This window comes from Dictyostelium purpureum (genome assembly GCF_000190715.1).
Source record: "Dictyostelium purpureum unplaced genomic scaffold DICPUscaffold_38, whole genome shotgun sequence".
In the NCBI taxonomy this organism is placed as follows: Eukaryota; Evosea; class Eumycetozoa; order Dictyosteliales; family Dictyosteliaceae; genus Dictyostelium; species Dictyostelium purpureum.
In genome coordinates this window covers 102,949-122,115 of record NW_003519375.1, presented here as the reverse complement: position 1 = coordinate 122,115, position 19,167 = coordinate 102,949, and the positions used below count along the sequence as shown (strand labels likewise).

General features: G+C 25.4%; 9 protein-coding genes across 9 annotated transcripts; 7 read left to right on the top strand and 2 right to left on the bottom strand.

Moving 5' to 3' along the window:
* Window positions 1-1,397: 1,397 nt before the first annotated feature.
* On the top strand, window positions 1,398-2,006 carry DICPUDRAFT_71786 (uncharacterized protein; the record flags this gene model as incomplete). Its single annotated transcript, XM_003285090.1, has 1 exon — window positions 1,398-2,006. A coding segment is annotated over one exon (383 nt), but the record flags the coding sequence as incomplete, so codon positions are not given.
* Window positions 2,007-2,101: 95 nt separating this feature from the next.
* Window positions 2,102-3,167, top strand: DICPUDRAFT_148995 (uncharacterized protein; the record flags this gene model as incomplete). The annotated part of the gene is made up of 2 exons (XM_003285089.1): window positions 2,102-2,836; window positions 2,901-3,167. 2 exons carry the CDS (start codon window positions 2,102-2,104, stop codon window positions 3,165-3,167), a joined length of 1,002 nt encoding a protein of 333 aa, XP_003285137.1.
* Window positions 3,168-3,546: 379 nt separating this feature from the next.
* On the bottom strand, window positions 3,547-5,370 carry DICPUDRAFT_5571 (uncharacterized protein; the record flags this gene model as incomplete). The annotated part of the gene is made up of 1 exon (XM_003285063.1): window positions 3,547-5,370. A coding segment is annotated over one exon (1,824 nt), but the record flags the coding sequence as incomplete, so codon positions are not given.
* Window positions 5,371-7,007: 1,637 nt separating this feature from the next.
* On the top strand, window positions 7,008-8,411 carry DICPUDRAFT_45904 (uncharacterized protein). Its single transcript, XM_003285088.1, has 4 exons — window positions 7,008-7,219; window positions 7,311-7,503; window positions 7,585-7,827; window positions 7,897-8,411. The coding sequence occupies exons 1-4, from the start codon at window positions 7,117-7,119 to the stop codon at window positions 8,261-8,263; spliced, it is 906 nt and encodes a 301-aa protein (XP_003285136.1). The 5' UTR covers window positions 7,008-7,116; the 3' UTR covers window positions 8,264-8,411.
* Window positions 8,412-8,571: 160 nt separating this feature from the next.
* Window positions 8,572-9,078, bottom strand: DICPUDRAFT_22488 (uncharacterized protein; the record flags this gene model as incomplete). The annotated part of the gene is made up of 3 exons (XM_003285062.1): window positions 8,572-8,825; window positions 8,886-8,967; window positions 9,034-9,078. Coding segments are annotated over 3 exons (381 nt in total), but the record flags the coding sequence as incomplete, so codon positions are not given.
* A 1,549-nt stretch (window positions 9,079-10,627) lies between these two features.
* Window positions 10,628-11,838, top strand: DICPUDRAFT_148991 (uncharacterized protein; the record flags this gene model as incomplete). Its single annotated transcript, XM_003285087.1, has 3 exons — window positions 10,628-10,995; window positions 11,069-11,168; window positions 11,248-11,838. 3 exons carry the CDS (start codon window positions 10,628-10,630, stop codon window positions 11,836-11,838), a joined length of 1,059 nt encoding a protein of 352 aa, XP_003285135.1.
* Window positions 11,839-12,112: 274 nt separating this feature from the next.
* On the top strand, window positions 12,113-12,628 carry DICPUDRAFT_76077 (uncharacterized protein; the record flags this gene model as incomplete). Its single annotated transcript, XM_003285086.1, has 3 exons — window positions 12,113-12,251; window positions 12,329-12,472; window positions 12,561-12,628. The coding sequence occupies 3 exons, from the start codon at window positions 12,113-12,115 to the stop codon at window positions 12,626-12,628; spliced, it is 351 nt and encodes a 116-aa protein (XP_003285134.1).
* A 424-nt stretch (window positions 12,629-13,052) lies between these two features.
* DICPUDRAFT_28771 (uncharacterized protein) lies at window positions 13,053-13,877 on the top strand (the record flags this gene model as incomplete). The annotated part of the gene is made up of 1 exon (XM_003285085.1): window positions 13,053-13,877. The coding sequence occupies one exon, from the start codon at window positions 13,053-13,055 to the stop codon at window positions 13,875-13,877; it is 825 nt and encodes a 274-aa protein (XP_003285133.1).
* A 629-nt stretch (window positions 13,878-14,506) lies between these two features.
* Window positions 14,507-19,139, top strand: ABCC5 (uncharacterized protein; the record flags this gene model as incomplete). Its single annotated transcript, XM_003285084.1, has 4 exons — window positions 14,507-14,896; window positions 14,972-15,144; window positions 15,213-15,468; window positions 15,534-19,139. 4 exons carry the CDS (start codon window positions 14,507-14,509, stop codon window positions 19,137-19,139), a joined length of 4,425 nt encoding a protein of 1,474 aa, XP_003285132.1.
* Window positions 19,140-19,167: the final 28 nt, after the last annotated feature.

Genomic DNA, 19,167 nt, shown 5'->3' with positions numbered 1-19,167 from the left:
TCAAAAGTAAATTTTTATTAAAAAAAATAAATTTATATTAACTTTTACTAATTTTAAAATTTTAATTAATTTTAAAGATTCAAAATTCAAGACCATCATTAGACGATGATAATAACAATAATACTAAACACCAATCAGAAGACGAATATAAAATGTCATCATCACCAATGAGCAGCAGCGTTCTCAATAATAGAAGTGATTCAAATAATCATCAAAAAGATATTTTATTATTACAAAATGAAGTTGAAAAATTAAGAAGAGATAAAGAGGAGCTTCAAAATGATCTTGATGAATCAAATATTCAACTTTCACAAATTACAATGGATCGTGATAGAGTATTAGAAGATAAACAAAGAACTGAAGAAAATTGTCAAAAATTACAAGAGAATATTATGCATTTACAAAAACAACTCGACGAATCAATGGCTCAAACCTCCACATTAAATGCCATCAACGATGAAACTTTCAAGAATGAAATTAATGATCTCCACATGCAACTCGAAGGTAAAGATAAACAATTACAAGACTTGAAAAAGAAAATCGATGAAACAAACAGATTGGCAAATGAAAATCGTTCACTTCGTGATGAAATTGATATTCTTCGTGAAAAAGCAATTAATGCCGAAGCTACAGAAGAGAAATTAAAGAAACATCAAAAGAAAATTGAAGAGATTGCCGATCTTAAAAAGAAAATTAAAGAGCTTGAAGAACAAAACGATAATTATATTCAACAAACATTAGATCTCGAAGAACAACTCTCAAAGAACAATGCTTTAAGGAATCAAGCTGATTCTGGTAAACAACAAATCTCATCATTAAAGATCGAAGTAACCAAACTAGAGCTCCAATTTAAATCAGTCAAAGAAGATCGTGACAAACTCACCGAAACTTTATCATCTGTCGAAAAAGAACGTGATGTCCTCAAACACAAGGTCGAAACTCTTAGACAAGAAATGGAAAAGAAAGAAGATGATCACAAAACTGAACTCTCCACTTTATCATCATTCACCCAAAGTGGTATGGGCAGTGGTGGCGGTATTGGTGATGAAGTTGTAGACTCCTCAACTAAAGAAAGAATAGCTCGTTTAGAAAGAGATAATAAGAGATTAAAAGAAGTCGCAGAAAAATCATCAGAATTAGAAAATCAATTAGAAGAAGCTATCCAACAAAAGGAAGTATTATTAGCACAAATTAAAGATATCGAAATCAATAAACCAACAAATATTTCAAATGTTGTTTCATCAGAAGGTATTTCACAAGAAGCATTATCCGAAATCGAATCATTAAAATTACAACTCTCTGAAAAAGAACAAGAAGTTACAATTCTCAAAAGAAAACTTGAAGAATCAAATCTTAGTCTTGACGAAATTAAAAAACAATTGGTCGAATTATCAACTCAACAAAACATCTCCCCAGAAGATCTCGATAAAGTTAGAAACTACAATGAACTTCAACTTGGTTATGAAAATCTTGAAGATCGTTTAAGAGCCTCTAGAAATATTATCAAAGATTTAAGAGAAAAATTAAAAGCCATCAGAGAATTGGAAAAAGTATTACAACAAAAGGATGAACAAATTTCAAAATATGAAGTTACACTTAAAAATAAAACCGAAATGAATGAAGATCTCAAAAAACAACTTAGAGAAGGTAGAGAAGAATCTCATAGAGAAATTAATTTAATGTTATCTGCATTCTTAAAAATTGGTTTAGAAATGGAACAAGTTAAACAACAAAATAAAAATAATGAACCAAGATCCTTCTTAAATAAAAAGAGAGGTGATTAAATAAAAATAAATATATAAATAAATAAATAAATAAATAAATAAATAAATAATAGCTACAATACTTTTTTTTAAAATATCAATCAATTATAATAATATCAATTATAATAATAAATAATAGTAATAATAAAATAATAATAATAATAATAATAATATATTATATTATAATATAAAAAAAAAAAAAAAAATAAAATATATAAACTAAAACATCTTTTTTTTATAATCAATATTTTTTTTAATTTGTTTTTTTTTTTTTAATTTTTTTGTAATTTATTTTTTTTCATTTTTTAAATTTTTTCATTATTATTTTTTTTTTGTAAATGAAAACAAACTCTCCTCAAGCACCAGATCCATATTATATATTAAGAGGTCACAAAGCTCATATAAATTCAATTGTATTTGATAAACAAAATTCAAATATATTATATTCAGGTTCGGGAGATGGCGAATTAAAGCTATGGAATATAGAAGAAAAGAAATGCTTGTCCACTTTGGCTCCCCATGTTGAGGGTGGTGTCTTATCCCTACAATCCACTCTGGGTGGTCATTTAATAAGTCAAGGTCGTGATGGAACAATTAAAATATGGAGTACTACCGATGGTTCAACTTTAACAAATATTTTCAAATTAGAAACATATTCAATGTCTTTAGGAAAATGTTATTCGTTATTGTCATCTTTACCATCAACAGATAGCGGCTCCACCAATTTACTTTCTATTTCATCTGAAGAATCAAAAATCGATATATGGGATTTAAATAATAAATCAATTATTACCAAATTAAAACCAACAAATAATCAATTCTCTGACAAATTGGGACTTCCAATGAATATGAAATTAATATCCTCTGGCAGCAATGATTCTATAAGGCTATGTGCTGGCTATGAAAGTGGGGAAATGTTAATGTGGGATCTCCGAAATGATTCTGTTCCATTGGTATCCTCAAAGCTTCATAGTGAACCAATATTATCATTTGATTTATCAAAAGATGGCATTAGAGGTATTTCTGGTTCTGGTGATTCAAATATTATAGAGTTTAACATAAATTACGAAACTGTAAGTTATTTATTAATATATAAACTTATTTTAGAATTTCATATTAATTTTTTTTCCATAACAGAGAAAATTCGATGTTACCAAAACTCATAAACTAAATAACCCAGGTATATCAGAAATTAAAATAAGAAATGATGAAAAAATTTATGCAACTTCTGGTTGGGATAAAAGAATTCGTATTTTCAATTTCAAGAAACAAACACCGTTGGCTATTCTCAAGTATCATAGTGAAAGTGTTTATTCTATCGATTTTAGTGGTGATAATATTTTGGCATCAGCTTCAAAAGATTCAAGAATTGCTTTGTGGGATATATATAGAACAAAACAATAATTAACTTGGTAGTAGTACCAATCAGTGTAAATAAAGAAAGAAAGAAACTATTGGATAAATAACTATTTTAGAATATATAGGTTTATCGAGCATTGGTTAAAGTATCTTTAAGATACTTTGAAGAAAAGGAAGATAAGATAAAATAGAATATTATTTAAATTTACAAAAAATATTCTAAAATTCATTCTATTTCATCTCTATCCTCATTTTCCAGTATCTTTATCATACATAAACCAAATAAAATATAAATAAAATATACTTTTTTTTTATTATTTTTGTTATTTACAAATAAAATATAGCTTATCTTTATATTTTTTTATTTTATTTTTATTAAAAATTATTTCTTTCTATTTTGCACATTTATAAAGTTTTGGATATATATTAAAGCAGTTGGAGTCATACCACTAATACGAGAAGCAGCAGCAATACTTGTTGGACGAATTTTAGATAATTTTTGTTTAAGTTCGGTTGATAATTGACCTATTTCATTAAAATCAAATGATTCAGGTATAAGACTATCCTCTCTATTTCTAAGTTTTTCCATTTCTACAGTGTGTTTTGATGAGTATTCCATATATCTACACTCGCTTTCGATCAATGGTATATATTCCTCTGGGAGATTATCCATTAGATCCTTTGGAATCAAATGTCTAAAATGTTCAAAGTTGACCTCTTTTCTTTTTGCAATAGTGTCAGCTAGTGACATTTTATCTTTTACATTAATACCAAGTGTTTTGAGTTCTGATGGTTTATATTCTACAGAGAGGAACTCTAAAACATCTGATATGATTTTCTTTTTCTTGAGAAGATTTTCGTATTGTTCTTTTGATGCACTACCAAATTTATAAGCTTTTTCTGTTAGTCTCATATCTGCATTATGTGCACGCAATGAAATACGAAATTCTGAACGTGATGTAAACATTCTGTATGGTTCGTCAACACCGACTGTAACCAAATCATCAACCAATACACCAAGATAACCTTCTGATCTACTAATAACCATTTGTTGCTTTTCTTCATCGATTGAAAGACCTGCATTAATACCTGCTAATATACCCTGTGCACCTGCTTCTTCATAACCTGTTGTACCATTGATTTGGCCTGCTAAATAAAGACCATTTATCTTTTTAGTTTCTAAAGTGTGTTTAAGTTCACGTGGATCAATATAATCATATTCGATTGCATAACCAGGTCTTAACATTCTGACATTCTCTAAACCTTGAATGGATCTAAGGAATTTTAATTGTACATCTTCTGGTAATGACATACTAATACCATTTGGATAAACTACGTCTGTGTTGAAACCTTCTGGTTCTAACCAAATTTGATGGAATTTACCTTCAAAACGCTCGAGTTTAGTTTCGATTGATGGACAATATCTTGGACCCAAACCTTTACCATTTTCACCTGAATCTAAAACTGGACGTGAATCTAAATTTTCTAAAATAATTTTGTGTGATTCTTCGTTTGTTCTTGTCATATGGCATGCTAATTGACTTTGATTGTATTTAACTTTTCTATTTGAGAAAGAGAATGGTGTGGGAATTTCATCACCATTTTGAATCTCTAAACCTTCGTAATTAATAGTTGAACCATCTAAACGTGGTGGAGTACCTGTCTTTAATCTTCCCAATTCAAAACCAATTCTTTCTAAAGTTACTGAAAGTGCTGTTGCTGCTTGATCACCAATTCTACCTGCTGGGATTCTTTTATTGCCAAGATGAATTACACCACCTAAAAATGTACCTGTTGTAATTACTACTTTTTTTGTTTTAACGATGGTACCATCTTGAAGTGAGACACCAATAACTTTACGATTATTAGGATCGCTTTCATCCAATAGGAGATCCTCAACCATACCCTCTCTAATTGATAATTTTTCATAGGTTGAAAGTATATTATGAATTGATTCTTGATAAAGCTCACGATCAATTTGTGCTCTAGGACCATGAACTGCACTACCTTTACTTGAATTTAAAATTCTAAAAAGACAACCACTTTCATCCGCAGCTTTACCCATTATACCACCCAATGCATCAATTTCTGTAACCAAATTTCCTTTACCTACACCACCAATCGATGGATTACATGACATGACACCAATAGTATTTATAGTTTGAGTAATTAACAATGTATCTGCTCCAACCCTTGATGCTGCTGTGCATGCTTCTGTTCCTGCATGCCCTCCACCTATAACCACTACATCAAATTCTTTTTTTTCAGTTTCGTTTCTCAATGGTGATTTAAATTTTAAACTTACAACTGATGAATTTTTTGGTAATTTAATTGAACATTCTTCGTCATCTTCTTTATTTGTTGTAAAATTTTCAAATCCATTTGAAGTATTATTATTATTATTATTAATAATATTATTATTGGATGTTGAAAAATATTTACTATTATTATTATTATAATTTAGATTATTTAATATTAAATTTCTATTTAAACTTTTTAAAATTCTATTATTACAACTATTATTATTTAATAGCTTATATGATAAATTTAAATATCTATTCATCATATCAATAATAGAGGTTTAATTAATTAAATAAATGAATTATTTGGGAGATTTTTTTTTAAAAGAAATAAAAAAAAAAAAACGAAAAGAAATTTTTTTTTATTTTTTTTTATTTTTATTTTTTTTTTAATTTTTCCATTTTTTTAAAAAATTTACCAATCTTGATTTAGTAATCAACTTTTTTATCACAAAGGTAAATTTTTTTTTTTTGCGACACCAGGTTCTTTATTTTTTTTTTTTTTTTTTTTTTTATTTATTTGTGTATATTTAATTGTTCACCAAACTACATTTCTTTTAAGTTTAAAGTTATTTTTAGAGTTATATGTTGATTGATTGACTGATTAACTGATTGATTGATAATTTTATAAGTGGACTTAATCTATAATTATATAAACCCAAATATTTATTTTTCTAATTTTTTTTTTTTAATTTTTTTTATTTATTTTATTTTTTAATTTTATTTTATTTTATTTTATTTTTTTTTTTTTTTTTAAATTTTTAAATTTTTGAAAATTCTATCACTGTCTTTGCTACACAAATCACATTTTATCATACTTTTTTTATTAAAAACAATAATAAAAAAAAAATAGAAAAATTATATAACTATATTGTTTTATAAAAATAAATACAATCAATAAAAACAAAATTACACCCCCCAAATAAATATTTATATATTTTTAACCCAAATAAACACCACTATCACCCTCTCCCCAAAATTTTAAATAGAACAACACACACTAATAACTAAAAGAATAAAGAGATAATAACAATAATATTTTTTTTGTTGGATAGTTATACATTTCATTTTAAAAAATCAATTTGTATTTTTTTATTTTTTTTTTCCATATTATTATATTAATACAATTTTTCAATTTAAAAAATTTTTTTGTAAAAATTAAAATTATAATAATAATCAATACCCAAAGAATACAATAAATAATAACAACAACATTGCACATTCATTGTAAATAAATAAAAATAATAGTAAATTAAATTAAGTTTTTTTTTTATTATTTTTGACATTTCATATTGTTGTTGTTAACATTGCAGTTAATAATAATAGCATTATTTACCGCCCATTTATATATTTATTTATTTGTTTATATATATTTATTTATTTAATTGTTTCTTTATTTCAAAATCATTCTATGGTAATACAAAGAAATAAATATTTTAATAGCTTATATTTTTTTTTTTATAATTACTAAAAATAATTTCTATTAAACACATAAACACACACACACATACACACACATACACATATACTTTAATTTTAAGTTTTTTTTTATTATTATTTCTTTTTTTTTCCAACATCACAAAATAAATAAACAGAAAAAAAAAAAAAAAAAATAAAGTTAGGTGGGGGAAACTAATAAAAACAATATAGTGAATAATTAGATAAACAGTTTATATGCATGTTTTATAATAATAATGGCACTAATAGACCCAAAGTTTGATTATTCACACATAGCATTAATTTTTTTATATGTATTATTATCAGTATTTTCTATTGTTAGTTATATAAGATCAACAAGTAAGTCAATATTAATACCACAACAACAATAACGATGGCGGTAATATTGGTACTAATATGTTTTATTTAAACTCTTCAATCACAATTACAGCAAAGGAAACTCTTTTTACAATTTGTTTTCATTTAATTCTACTTGTAGCATCATTATTTAGGGCGGTGTCGTTTTTACTATTTATTATAAATGAAGAACGTGTTAAATATATAGATGGGAATCTACTGTTCCTGACGAACGAATTACCAAGTTTTTTTTATTTAACTTTTTTTTCTATGTCTCTTATTTTATCGTATGTAATAGATATATATATATATATATATACAATCAAATAATAACTATGATATACTAATCACTCAATATCTATTTATAGCGTTGAAATTTTTCAAGGATCTCTTGTTGTTAAAGCAGTTAATATGGAAAAGTTAAAAATAGTTGTAGAAGTTTCAAATGTAGTATTATATATAATACTTGCAGTCCTATTCACATTAGATTTTGTATTATTCCCTGATGAATCTGCATCGGTTGATCAACCAAGTTCAGTTTTTCAAATTATTATTCAAGTTGTTGTTTCTTTTATTTATTTATCCACTTCAATAGGGTTTTTTGTATTTTTGTAAGTAAAAATTTATAAAATTGATCAATTTTAAATACCAGTATTAACCTATTACCTTATTATTTTTAGACTTAAAACTTATTATGAACATTATGATTCTAAATTTGCAGATGCATTAAAAACTCAAGAATCTGTACAGTTTAAAAAGAAAAGCAATTCAATTATATTTTTCACATTTTTATGTTTCCTTGTTCGATCGATTATGACTTGTTTATCAATATTTTTGGCATTAAATTTCTGGTTAAGAGATTTAATATACTATTCAATTTTTGAAATTTTACCAATTTCATTATTGATGTATATTATCAATGATATGGCTCAAAAAGCAGGCTTCAACAATTCATTATTCAGACCCTATAAACCACTAACAGAAAATTCAAAACTAACTGAAACCAGTGGTTATCTCTATTCAAAGTATAGTTCAAGTAACAGTTAATAGTCAGTAATATTGTTTTATTTAAAATATAAAATAATAAATAATAATTTAATAAAAAATAAAAAGTAAAGAAAAAAAAATAAAGAAAAATAAAAATAAAAATAATTTTTAGAAAAATAAATAAAAGTTTTTTATTGGTTTTGTGAATAAAAAAAAAAAACAAAAATAGATATAACCCATTATTATTATTAAGCTTATAAATATTATATTTTATCCTAAACCTTTTCATCGCCCATATACTCATCTTCATAGTTGTGCTTTTGCTGTTCTAAATCTTGACGTTGGTGATCTAAAAATAAGCTTTCTCTATCGTTGTTGTGTGATTGGTATGTTGGATTTGGTGATGAGTATGTATTTTCTTCATCGCTTGACATAAATAAGGCACCTGGTTTATCACCCTTATAATTTAACTCCCTTGCTTGTTGAACTGTAGCACAACATCCACATAAACAACAACAAACACCGTCACTAATTGCATTACCTCTAATATGATACCTTGATCTAATTTCATATCTATTTAAAAATGCTGCAAAAGGTAAGCAAAAAGTTAAAAATAAACACTCTAAAAAAAACCATATTAGTATTAAATTTATTTAAAAATATAAAATAAATGATAACTTACGACCACATCCAAATGACTCTGTAAGGGTAGCTCTTTGTCTACCTACTTGACACGGGCATAAGCAACATGTTGCAAATGATAACTAAATATAATAATACCCAAAGTTAATAACCAAACCTATAATATGATTTTTAAAATAAAATCTTACCAATGGTGTGGAACAGCAATCGAATATTGAAAAAGTCCAATTAGAACTCATTTCATTCCTCTATTTTTCGATAACTTTTTAAGGTGTCTTTAAAAAAAAAAGATTGTTTAAGTATTTTATTTAATTTAATAATTATTATTACTATATTTATTTATTTATCAGTTTTTTTTAATATGTATCGCTTTTGTGTTAATTAAAAAAAAAATAAAAAATAAAAAAAAAAATAAAAATTTTAAAAAATAAAAAATAAAAAAACAAAAATTTTAAAAAATAAAATTTAATTTATTTTTTTTAAATTCAAATATATCAGGCTTATAACCACACATATTTAATTTTAAAATAAAAAAAAAAAAAAGAAATAAAAAATTTTTGTTTTTTTTAAAAAGATTTATATATAACTTTATTTTAATTATTTTTTGAAAAAACTCAATTCTATTTACTATTCAGAAAATTATACATTATTACATTCAGGTTTTAGAGTATATCATATAAACTGCCAATTTCATTTCCTATTAAATGATATAGTTTTGGTTCGATTTGGTGCCAACTATAACATTTTATTTAATTATTTTGCATTTTAAAGTAATACTACTCAGTTCTAAATTCTTCATTGTCCTATCCTCTTAAGTGATTGCCTTTATAAGTCTCACATGCAAGACCACTATATAATAAATTCCTAATATTTTTATCAATTGGTATACTACTTTGTTCTGAACATTGTAGCAAGCATATGGTTGAATGGTATTTGAAATCTATACTATTGTCACTATTAAATCTATTATTAAAATAACTATTAAAATTGTCCATTGCTCATGGTGAAACAATTTCCAAAAATTCTTTGAAGTATCTTTCTAAAGTTTTATCACCTATGCATTTTCATCAATATTAATAAAATCCTCCATGATATTATTTTTTAAAATTTTTTTTGAAATTATTTCGTTTAATGATATATTGGAATTTTCGAAAGAAATATTTAATTTAAAATATTTTAAATACTTAATAATTTTAAAAATTTAATTTTAAATTTAATTAAAGTGTGATTTGCAAATTTTATCATTGGCGGTGTGATTTGTGGGAAACAACCTAAAAAATCAAAAAAAAAATAATTCAAAAAAAAAAAAAAAAAGAAAAAAAAAAAAAAAGAAAACTTTAAAGAAAAAAAAAACCAAATTTATTTTTTTATTTTTTTTTATTTTTTTTTTTTATTTTTTATAATTTTTTAACTATTTTTTATTTAAAAAAAAAGATTGTTACCAAATTTTATCATTTCCTCTATTTTTTTTTTTAAATAACTATTGTATATAATAATTATTATATATAATTAGTATCTCTTGCTCTTTTTTTATATAACCAAACACACAAAAATTAATAATAATATTTAACAAAAATAATTATAACAACCACACTTAGCATTTATTTTTTATTTAAAATTTTTTTTTTTATTATTTAATTTTTTATTATTTAATTTTTTTAAAATAAATTTAAATTTTTTAATTTTATTACACACAAAACAACAATAATAATACAATAATAATTTTTAATATAATAAACTATATTTTTACTTTTTTTTATCAATAAATATATTTAATATAAAATGTATAATAATCAAGGAGGATACAACAACAACAACAATCAAGGAGGTTACGGTGGTGGATATAATCAGGGTGGTGGTGGTGGATACAATCAAGGTGGTTTTGGTAATAACAATAATAATAATAATAATAGACAATATAATTCAGGTGGAGGTTATAACAGCAATGGTTATAATGGTAATAATATGAATAATAATAATGGATTTAATAGCAATAGTGGTGGAGGTATCGAACAAGATGTTCAAATGAATCCGGATTACCAAGATACCTCAAGAAATATTCAACAAATGCAAATTGCCATCAGTACATTAACTAAATTAGTACAACAACTTGGAACCCCAAAAGATTCTATGGAAATTAGAGATAAAATGTAAATAGTAATAAATAATAGTTATAAAAGCAAAAGTTTTTATAGATACTAACCAAAGTTAATCATTTTTTAGACGTAATTGTGTAGAATCAACAACAGGTTTAATTCATAATTCTTCAAATAAAGTAAAAAATCTTTCGTCATTATCTAAAAGTACTCGTGATTCTAGAAATGTTTGTATTTTTTTATAAATTTCATTTAGCATTGTTTTTTATAATATTAATCATAACCAACTTTATATTTTATAAACAGAAATTATTATATGATAAATTATGTAGAGAATATAATCAATGTATACAACAATTTAAAGAAATTGCAACCACTGCATCTAGAAAAGAAAAATCAACACCATTACCAACCAACAATCCAAACGAATCACAAAACCCATTTAATAACAATAATAACAATAGAAATAATCAAGCTATTTCTAACAATAGCACTTTTCAGGGTGGATATTATGATGAACAGGAAGATGAATCACAAAGTTTAATGGAGTCATCACGTATGCAACAATTAAAACAAATTGAATCTGAAAGAGAATATCAAAACTCAATTATTCAAGAAAGAGATGAAGGCATTCGTAAAATCGAACAATCAATCGTTGAAATTAACGAAATTTTCCTTGACCTTTCAAATATAGTTGCAGAACAAGGTGTCATGATTAACACAATCGAAGCAAGTCTTGAATCAACTGCTATGAATACTAAAGAGGGTGTTGTTCATCTTCAAAAAGCCAGTCAACATCAAAGATCATCAAGAACTAAAATGTGTTGGATTGCTCTTATTCTTTTAATTGTAGCTGCTGTTCTTGGTATTATTTTATTCTTTACTTTAAGAAAATAAAACAATTTTTAATAATAGTTATTTAATATATAAATAATAATAGAATAATTTTAAAAACAAAAACCAGTTTTCATCATTTTATTTTTATTTTTTTTCATTATTTTTTAAAATGAAAAAAAAAAGTAATATTATTTATTTATTGCTCTTTTTCTTTTTTTTTTTTTTTTTTTTAAAAATTTAAAATTTTTTTTATTTAATTTTTTTTTTTTTCTTTTTAAAAATTTTTTCAATAGATTGGAGTCTTTTTAATTTTATTTTTGTGTTCAATATAGAGATGACTGAAAATGTTAATAAAAAGAATGTAATTTATGTTGGTGGATTGGATGAAAATGTTACTACAGATATATTAAGAGGTGCATTTATCCCATTTGGAAATATTACAGATATAAATTTACCAATTGACTATAAAACTCGTGGGTATTAGAATAGTTATGGATAGTAATGTGTTGTTATCATTATTAACATTATATTATCATTCATATATATATAGAGAAATCAAAGGGATTTGGGTTTGTCGAATTTGAATTACCAGAGGATGCCGCTGATGCTTTAGATAATATGCACGAAAGTGAAATCTATGGTAAGGTTATAAATTGCACAATTGCAAAACCAATTAAAAATTTAAATAAAGCTGGTATGTATTATTTGTTTATGTAGTTTTTTTTTTTTTTTGGACACCACAAAATTTTAACATTTATATTAATTTTTTTTCAATTTTTTAGTTTGGACCTCCGACGAGTATCATACAGAGCAAATGAAAGAAAATGAAGAATCAAAGAGTGAGGAATAAGCGATTTTCAAATTATTAAAACCCAAAAATGAAAAAAAAAAAAAAAAAACCGAAATAAACCTTGTAAATATATTAAAACAAAAGAAATTTAATTTCCCATTATACGGTTAATCCAAAGTTGGTAAATTAAACCAATTTGGAACTAACTATATTCAAAATTATTTTTTTTTCATTTTTTTTAGTTTTTTTTTTTATTTTTTTTTTTATTTATTTTTTTATTTTTTTTATTTTTTTTTAAAATTTTATAGATTTCTTTTCATTTTTTTTTTTTATTATTAATTAGCATTATCACTCTTATAACATTAATAACATTTATTTTTATTTATTTATTTATAAAAAAATATATAATTATAATAAATAATAAAACAATATATTAAATTATTTATATTAATAATAGCAGTAGTATTATAATAATAAATTAATAATGTTTAAATTAAAAGCAAGTTTGCTACCATTATCATATGGTATTATTGCAACAGGTTCATTCCTTTTGACATTGTTTTTAGCATGTTATCTTCATTTTGAAAGAGTCACTAAAAACCATTGTAAAATGTACGAGTTTTTACCATCTATTTCATCGACTATTGGTGATTTTTCACCAGAAATGAATGTATATAGATATGGTATGGCATTAACTAGTGGTCTTCGTTTAGGAACCATCTATTTGAATCATTACGTTGCAACTGAAGAAAAGAATAATCTTTTATCAAACTACAGAAAATCATCAATGGCAGTTTTGGAAGCTACAAAGAGATTAAATTATTTAATTCCATTATCAACTATTTTCGATACTATTCGTGTTTTCTCTGCAGGTGGTTGGATTTACATTTCATCAAGCGAACATTTATTCTCACATCAAGTTGGTTTCGTCAGTTATGTTATCTTTTCATTCCTTTACATGTACACTCATTGTGTTGTACTTTATCTCACCAAAATTAAATTTAGACCAGGTCAAGATAATTCATCACTCACCTCTATTATCCTCGGTAGTTATAGTCCAAGTACTCAAAAGGATCTTTTCTCATTCAAATGGAAAGTTATTCTTGGTGTAACCCATTTCCTTCTCTTTATTGGTTCTCTCAAATATTTCGTTGATCATACTTTTTATTGTGTCTACCTCTCCTACAGCAAATATTCAATTTTCGAATGGCTTTTAGCAATCACCAACATTTTCTACGATACATTAACATTTTTAGATTTTGATGGATTATTCTTTACTCTTCATAAAGAAAAAAAACAATCTTTCTAAAATAAATAAATAAATAAATAAATAAATAAATAAATTAAATAAAACTTATATATTTAAAAATATATAATAATATAAAATATAATATGTGATGATTTTTTTTTTTTTTTATTTCCAAGTGGTGATAGGGGTTTAAAAAAGTTTTTTTTTAGACACCAGGTAAAACCACTGATTTATATATATTTTTTTTTTAAAAGACATTTCGTTATGCCAAATCACACCTCAGACATTACACGAAATTTTACAATTACTTTTCTTTATCATTTCAATTTTGATACCCATTAGGTGCGATCATTGGAAAAAAAAGATTTTTTTTATTTTATTTTAATTTTTTAAATTTTTTTATTTTTCAAAATTTTTTTTAATTTTTTTTTGACATTTTGTGTCAAAAATTTAAAATATTATTTTTTATTTTTAAAATTTTAAAAAAATATATACTTTCATAAATAAATAAACACATTGAGTAACAATTCATTGTATAATTATTTTGTAAATTTTATCAATTATATAATCAGTAGTTTAATTATATATTTCAATATAATTAATATTACTGATTATTAAATAATAATAATCATTGTTATATTCTTTATTTATATGTGGTATTAAATACAATTATTGCATAGGGTTTTAAAATGAAGTATCAAAATTTAGAAGATAAGGAATATACAAGCAATGATAATAGTAGTATTACAAGTAGCGATAATGAATCCGATGAGCACCAAAAAATAAACGATGGTGTCGAGTTAGAGGAAATAAACTTGGGTGACAACGGGATTGGTGGAAATATTGTTAATAATGTTTCTTTTAATTATAGTACCAATAATAACGATAGTGGTAATAGTAGTGATGGCGATTATAATATTAGTAATAACAATAGTAATAATAACTATGAAAATATAAAAGTAATAAACGAACAACAAGAATTAAATAACGACCTTCAAGACTATGGTAGTGAAAAGGAGGATTTACTTGATCAAGTTAAAAAAAAGGGTTTTGGGGGATTAAAATCACCAGAAGAACATGTAATTATTTTTATTATTAATATTTTTATCAAAAATTAAAATTATAAAATAATATTAATATAAATTTTTTTATAGGCTAATATATTTTCAAAATTAACTTATTTGTGGGCAGACAAATTTGTATACTATTGTTTTAAAAATGTTTTGCAACTTGATGATATTTGGGATTTGGCTAGTTTTGATACATCTCATTATTTATATAAAACTATGGAGAAAAATTGGAATGAACAATTAGCATCTGGTAAAAAGTAAGTTTTTTATTTATAAAAATAAAAGAAAAAAAAATAATATTCTGACACCCATTTTATAATTTTAGACCATCTTTCTTTAAAGCATCTTGGAAATCATTTGGTAAGTATTTTATGTTAAGTTGGGTTTTCTATGGGTTAAATGTAATTTCTCAATTTATCGGACCCCAGATTTTACAAAGAATAGTAAAATATGTTCAAGGAACAACAGATTTAGGTGAAAATTGGGGTTATTATTACTCGATTATATTATTTACCAATGCGATGATTGGCTCAGTATTTTTATATCAATCAAGTATGATTTCTGCAAGAACTGGTAATAGGGTAAGTTTTAGCATTAATAATAGTTATAGTTTTAATTATTTATATTAATTAAATTCTTTTATTAGTTAAAATCGATTATGGTTTTGTTTGTTTATAAAAAATCATTAAAATTATCAAATTCATCTAGAAATAAAAAAAGCAATGGTGAAATTGTAAATTTGATGAGTAATGATGCACAGAGATTATTAGAAATTTTTCAATTTGTAAATATTGCACTTTTCGCATTACCAATGATTGGAGTTGCAATGGTTTTACTCTATCAGTGCTTAGGATGGCCATCATTCATTACATTAGCAGTAATGGGACTCACCTTACCATTTAATTCATTACAAGGCAGTAAATTAAGTAAATTTAGAAGAAAATTGGTGCAATTCACAGATCAGCGTGTCAAGGTTACCAATGAAATGTTTCAAGCTATTAAAACCATCAAGTTATATTCTTGGGAAGATTCATTTTTAAAAAGGGTCTTGGAAAAGAGAGAGAATGAAATGAAGTTTCTTCAAAGCTTTGTACGTTTTAGATATAGTTTGGTTATTGTAATTACCTCTTTACCAACAGTAGTTTCAATTTTAATGTTCACTGTTTATTATTTGGTTAATAAAGAGTTACCAGCAGCTAAAATTTTCGCAGCTGTAGCTTATTTAAATATTTTACGTGTTCCATTCAATTTCTTGCCACATTGCTATAATCTATATATTCAATTTAAAGTTTCTCTAGATCGTGTTGTATCATTCCTTGGTTTAGAAGAAATTGAACCAAGACAATCAGATACATGTTTGTATGTTAATAAAGATTTGGAAAATGAAAGTGATGAAATTATCAAATCAAAACCAAAAGATCTATTACCAGAAAATAAAGAAAAGGGTATATTTATTAGCGGTGGAACATTCTCTTGGAGTAGTTTGACTCAACAACAACAACAACAGCAACAAGCAGTTTTATCAATTAAAGATGAATCAAAACAAAGCTTAACTAAAAATGATTCATTAAATGAGGAAAATCAAGGTAAGCCAAAAAAGCCATCAAAATTTAAAGATGTTATCAACAAAATACCATTTTTTGCAAAACATCAATTTGATGATGGTGGTGAAAGATCAAAAAGTAAATCTGTTGATACAAATTTCAATTTAAAAGATATATCACTTCAAATTAAAGGAAATGGTACACTTTTAATGGTAATTGGTGGTGTAGGTAGTGGTAAATCATCTATTTGTCAAGCTGTGTTGGGAGAAATGGAAATTTTAAAAGGATCTCTTTTGGTTAATGGTTCAATTGCCTATGTAAGCCAACAGTCTTGGATTATGAATGCAACTTTACGTGATAATATTTTATTTGGAAAAGAGTATGATGAAAAGAAATATCAAAATGTATTAGATGTGTGCGCATTACGTCCCGATATTGCCTTGTTCCCTCAAGGTGATATGGTAGAAATTGGTGAGCGTGGTATCAATTTGTCAGGTGGTCAAAAACAAAGAGTGGCTATTGCACGTTCTGTTTACTGTGACGCAGATATTTATGTTTTGGACGATGTATTAAGCGCAGTTGATGCTCATGTCGGTAAGCATCTTTTCCACAAATGTATAAGAGGTGCATTAAAAGATAAAATAGTTATTTTAGCTACCAATCAAATTAATTATGCACCATATTCAACAGAAACCATAATTTTAAAACAAGGAGAAATTGAAGAACGTGGTACATTCCAACAATTAATTGAAAGCAATAGCGACCCTAGCGATAAAAGCAAATTTTCAAACTTATTAAAACAATTTTCAGTTAGCGACCAAGAGCAAAATGAAAAGGAAATCAATCAAGATGAAGAGGTCCAAGATGAAAAAGTTGAAATCAATAACAATAAAGATGGGGATGGATCATTAATTAAAGCGGAAGAGATTGAAGAAGGTTCAGTATCATTTAGACATTATCTTTATTATTTCACTGTTGGTGGTAAATATTTGTTCTTATGTGCTTTAATTGGTTTCTTTATAGATACATCAACCCAAACATTTACAAATTGGTGGTTAAGCAGTTGGTCAAGTGCTCATTATGGCAAAGACTCTTCATTAACAGGTTCGCAGTTTTTAGGTATTTTTGTAGGTATTGGTGTTACCAGTATTGTATTAGTAGCCACCCGTATCGTTTTATTCTATGAATACACACTAGGGGCCAGTAGAGAAATTCATTTAAAATTATTCAAGTCAATGATCAAAGCTCCAATGTCATTCTTTGATACCACACCACTTGGTCGTATTCTTAATAGATTCACCCGTGACACAGATATTATCGATATGTTAATGACCCAATCAGTTTCACAATTTTTAAATTTTTCAACCAATGTTTTAGCCATTTTAGTCGTTATTTCAATTATTACACCAATTCTTTTGGCACCATTAACTCCAATTATCATTATATTTTACTTCCTTCAATATTTCTACCGTTCAACATCTATTCAAGTACAGCGTTTGGAATCAGTTTCCCGTTCACCAATTTTTTCTCATTTCTCGGAAACATTATATGGTGTTATTACATTAAGAGCATATAGAAAAGAAAAAGAGAATGAATTATTAAATCAAAAACTATTGGACAACAACAACAAGTGTTACTTAACATTGCAAGCAATGAATCAATGGTTGGGTCTTCGTCTTAATTTATTAGGCAATCTCGTAATGTTCTTCAGTTGCTTATTTATCATTCTTAATAAAGATTCAATTTCAATAGCAAGTGTAGGTTTATCATTAAGTTATACCCTCAGTTTAACCACAAATCTTAATAAAGCTACAGTTCAAGTTGCAGATACAGAAACTAAAATGAATTCAGTAGAACGTATTTCACATTATACCAAAGTACCAAGCGAAGCACCACAAATTATTGAAAACAATAGACCTCCATCCCATTGGCCAAGCAAGGGTTCAATCGTTTTCAAAAATGTTTTTATGAGTTATCGTGAAGGTTTACCAGCAGTTCTCAAGGGTATTTCTTTTCAAATTAACCCAGGTGAAAAAATTGGAATAGCAGGCAGAACAGGTAGTGGAAAAAGTAGCACCCTTTTAGCATTGTTTAGATTGGTAGAATTATCAAGTGGTTCCATTTTTATTGATGATATCGATGTATCAACAATTGGTTTAAAAGATTTACGTCACAATCTCAGTCTTATTCCACAAGATCCATGGATGTTTAATGGCACATTAAGAGAAAACCTTGATCCACTTTCAGAATACTCAGATCATGACTTGTGGGAAGTATTAAAGGATATTCAATTATACGATGTTGTTAGAGAAATGAATGGTGACAGTGGTTTGGATAGCAGGGTAAACGAAGGTGGAGAGAATTGGAGTCAAGGCCAAAGACAATTAATATGTTTAGGTCGTGCTCTACTCAAAAGACCAAGAATTTTAGTACTCGACGAAGCAACTGCATCAGTAGATACTCATACCGATCAATTAATTCAAAAATGTATTCGTGAAAAATTCCAACATTGCACAATTTTAACAATTGCCCATCGTATTAACACAATTCTTGATAGTGACCGTATAATGATTTTAGATTCAGGTACCATATCCGAATTTGACAAACCATCAAAATTAATTCAAAACGAATCATCACTATTAAATTTCCTCATTAACGAAACTGGTGAACATAATTCAAAACTATTAAGATCAATGATCAAATATTAAAAAAAAAAAAAAAAAAAAAACAAACAAA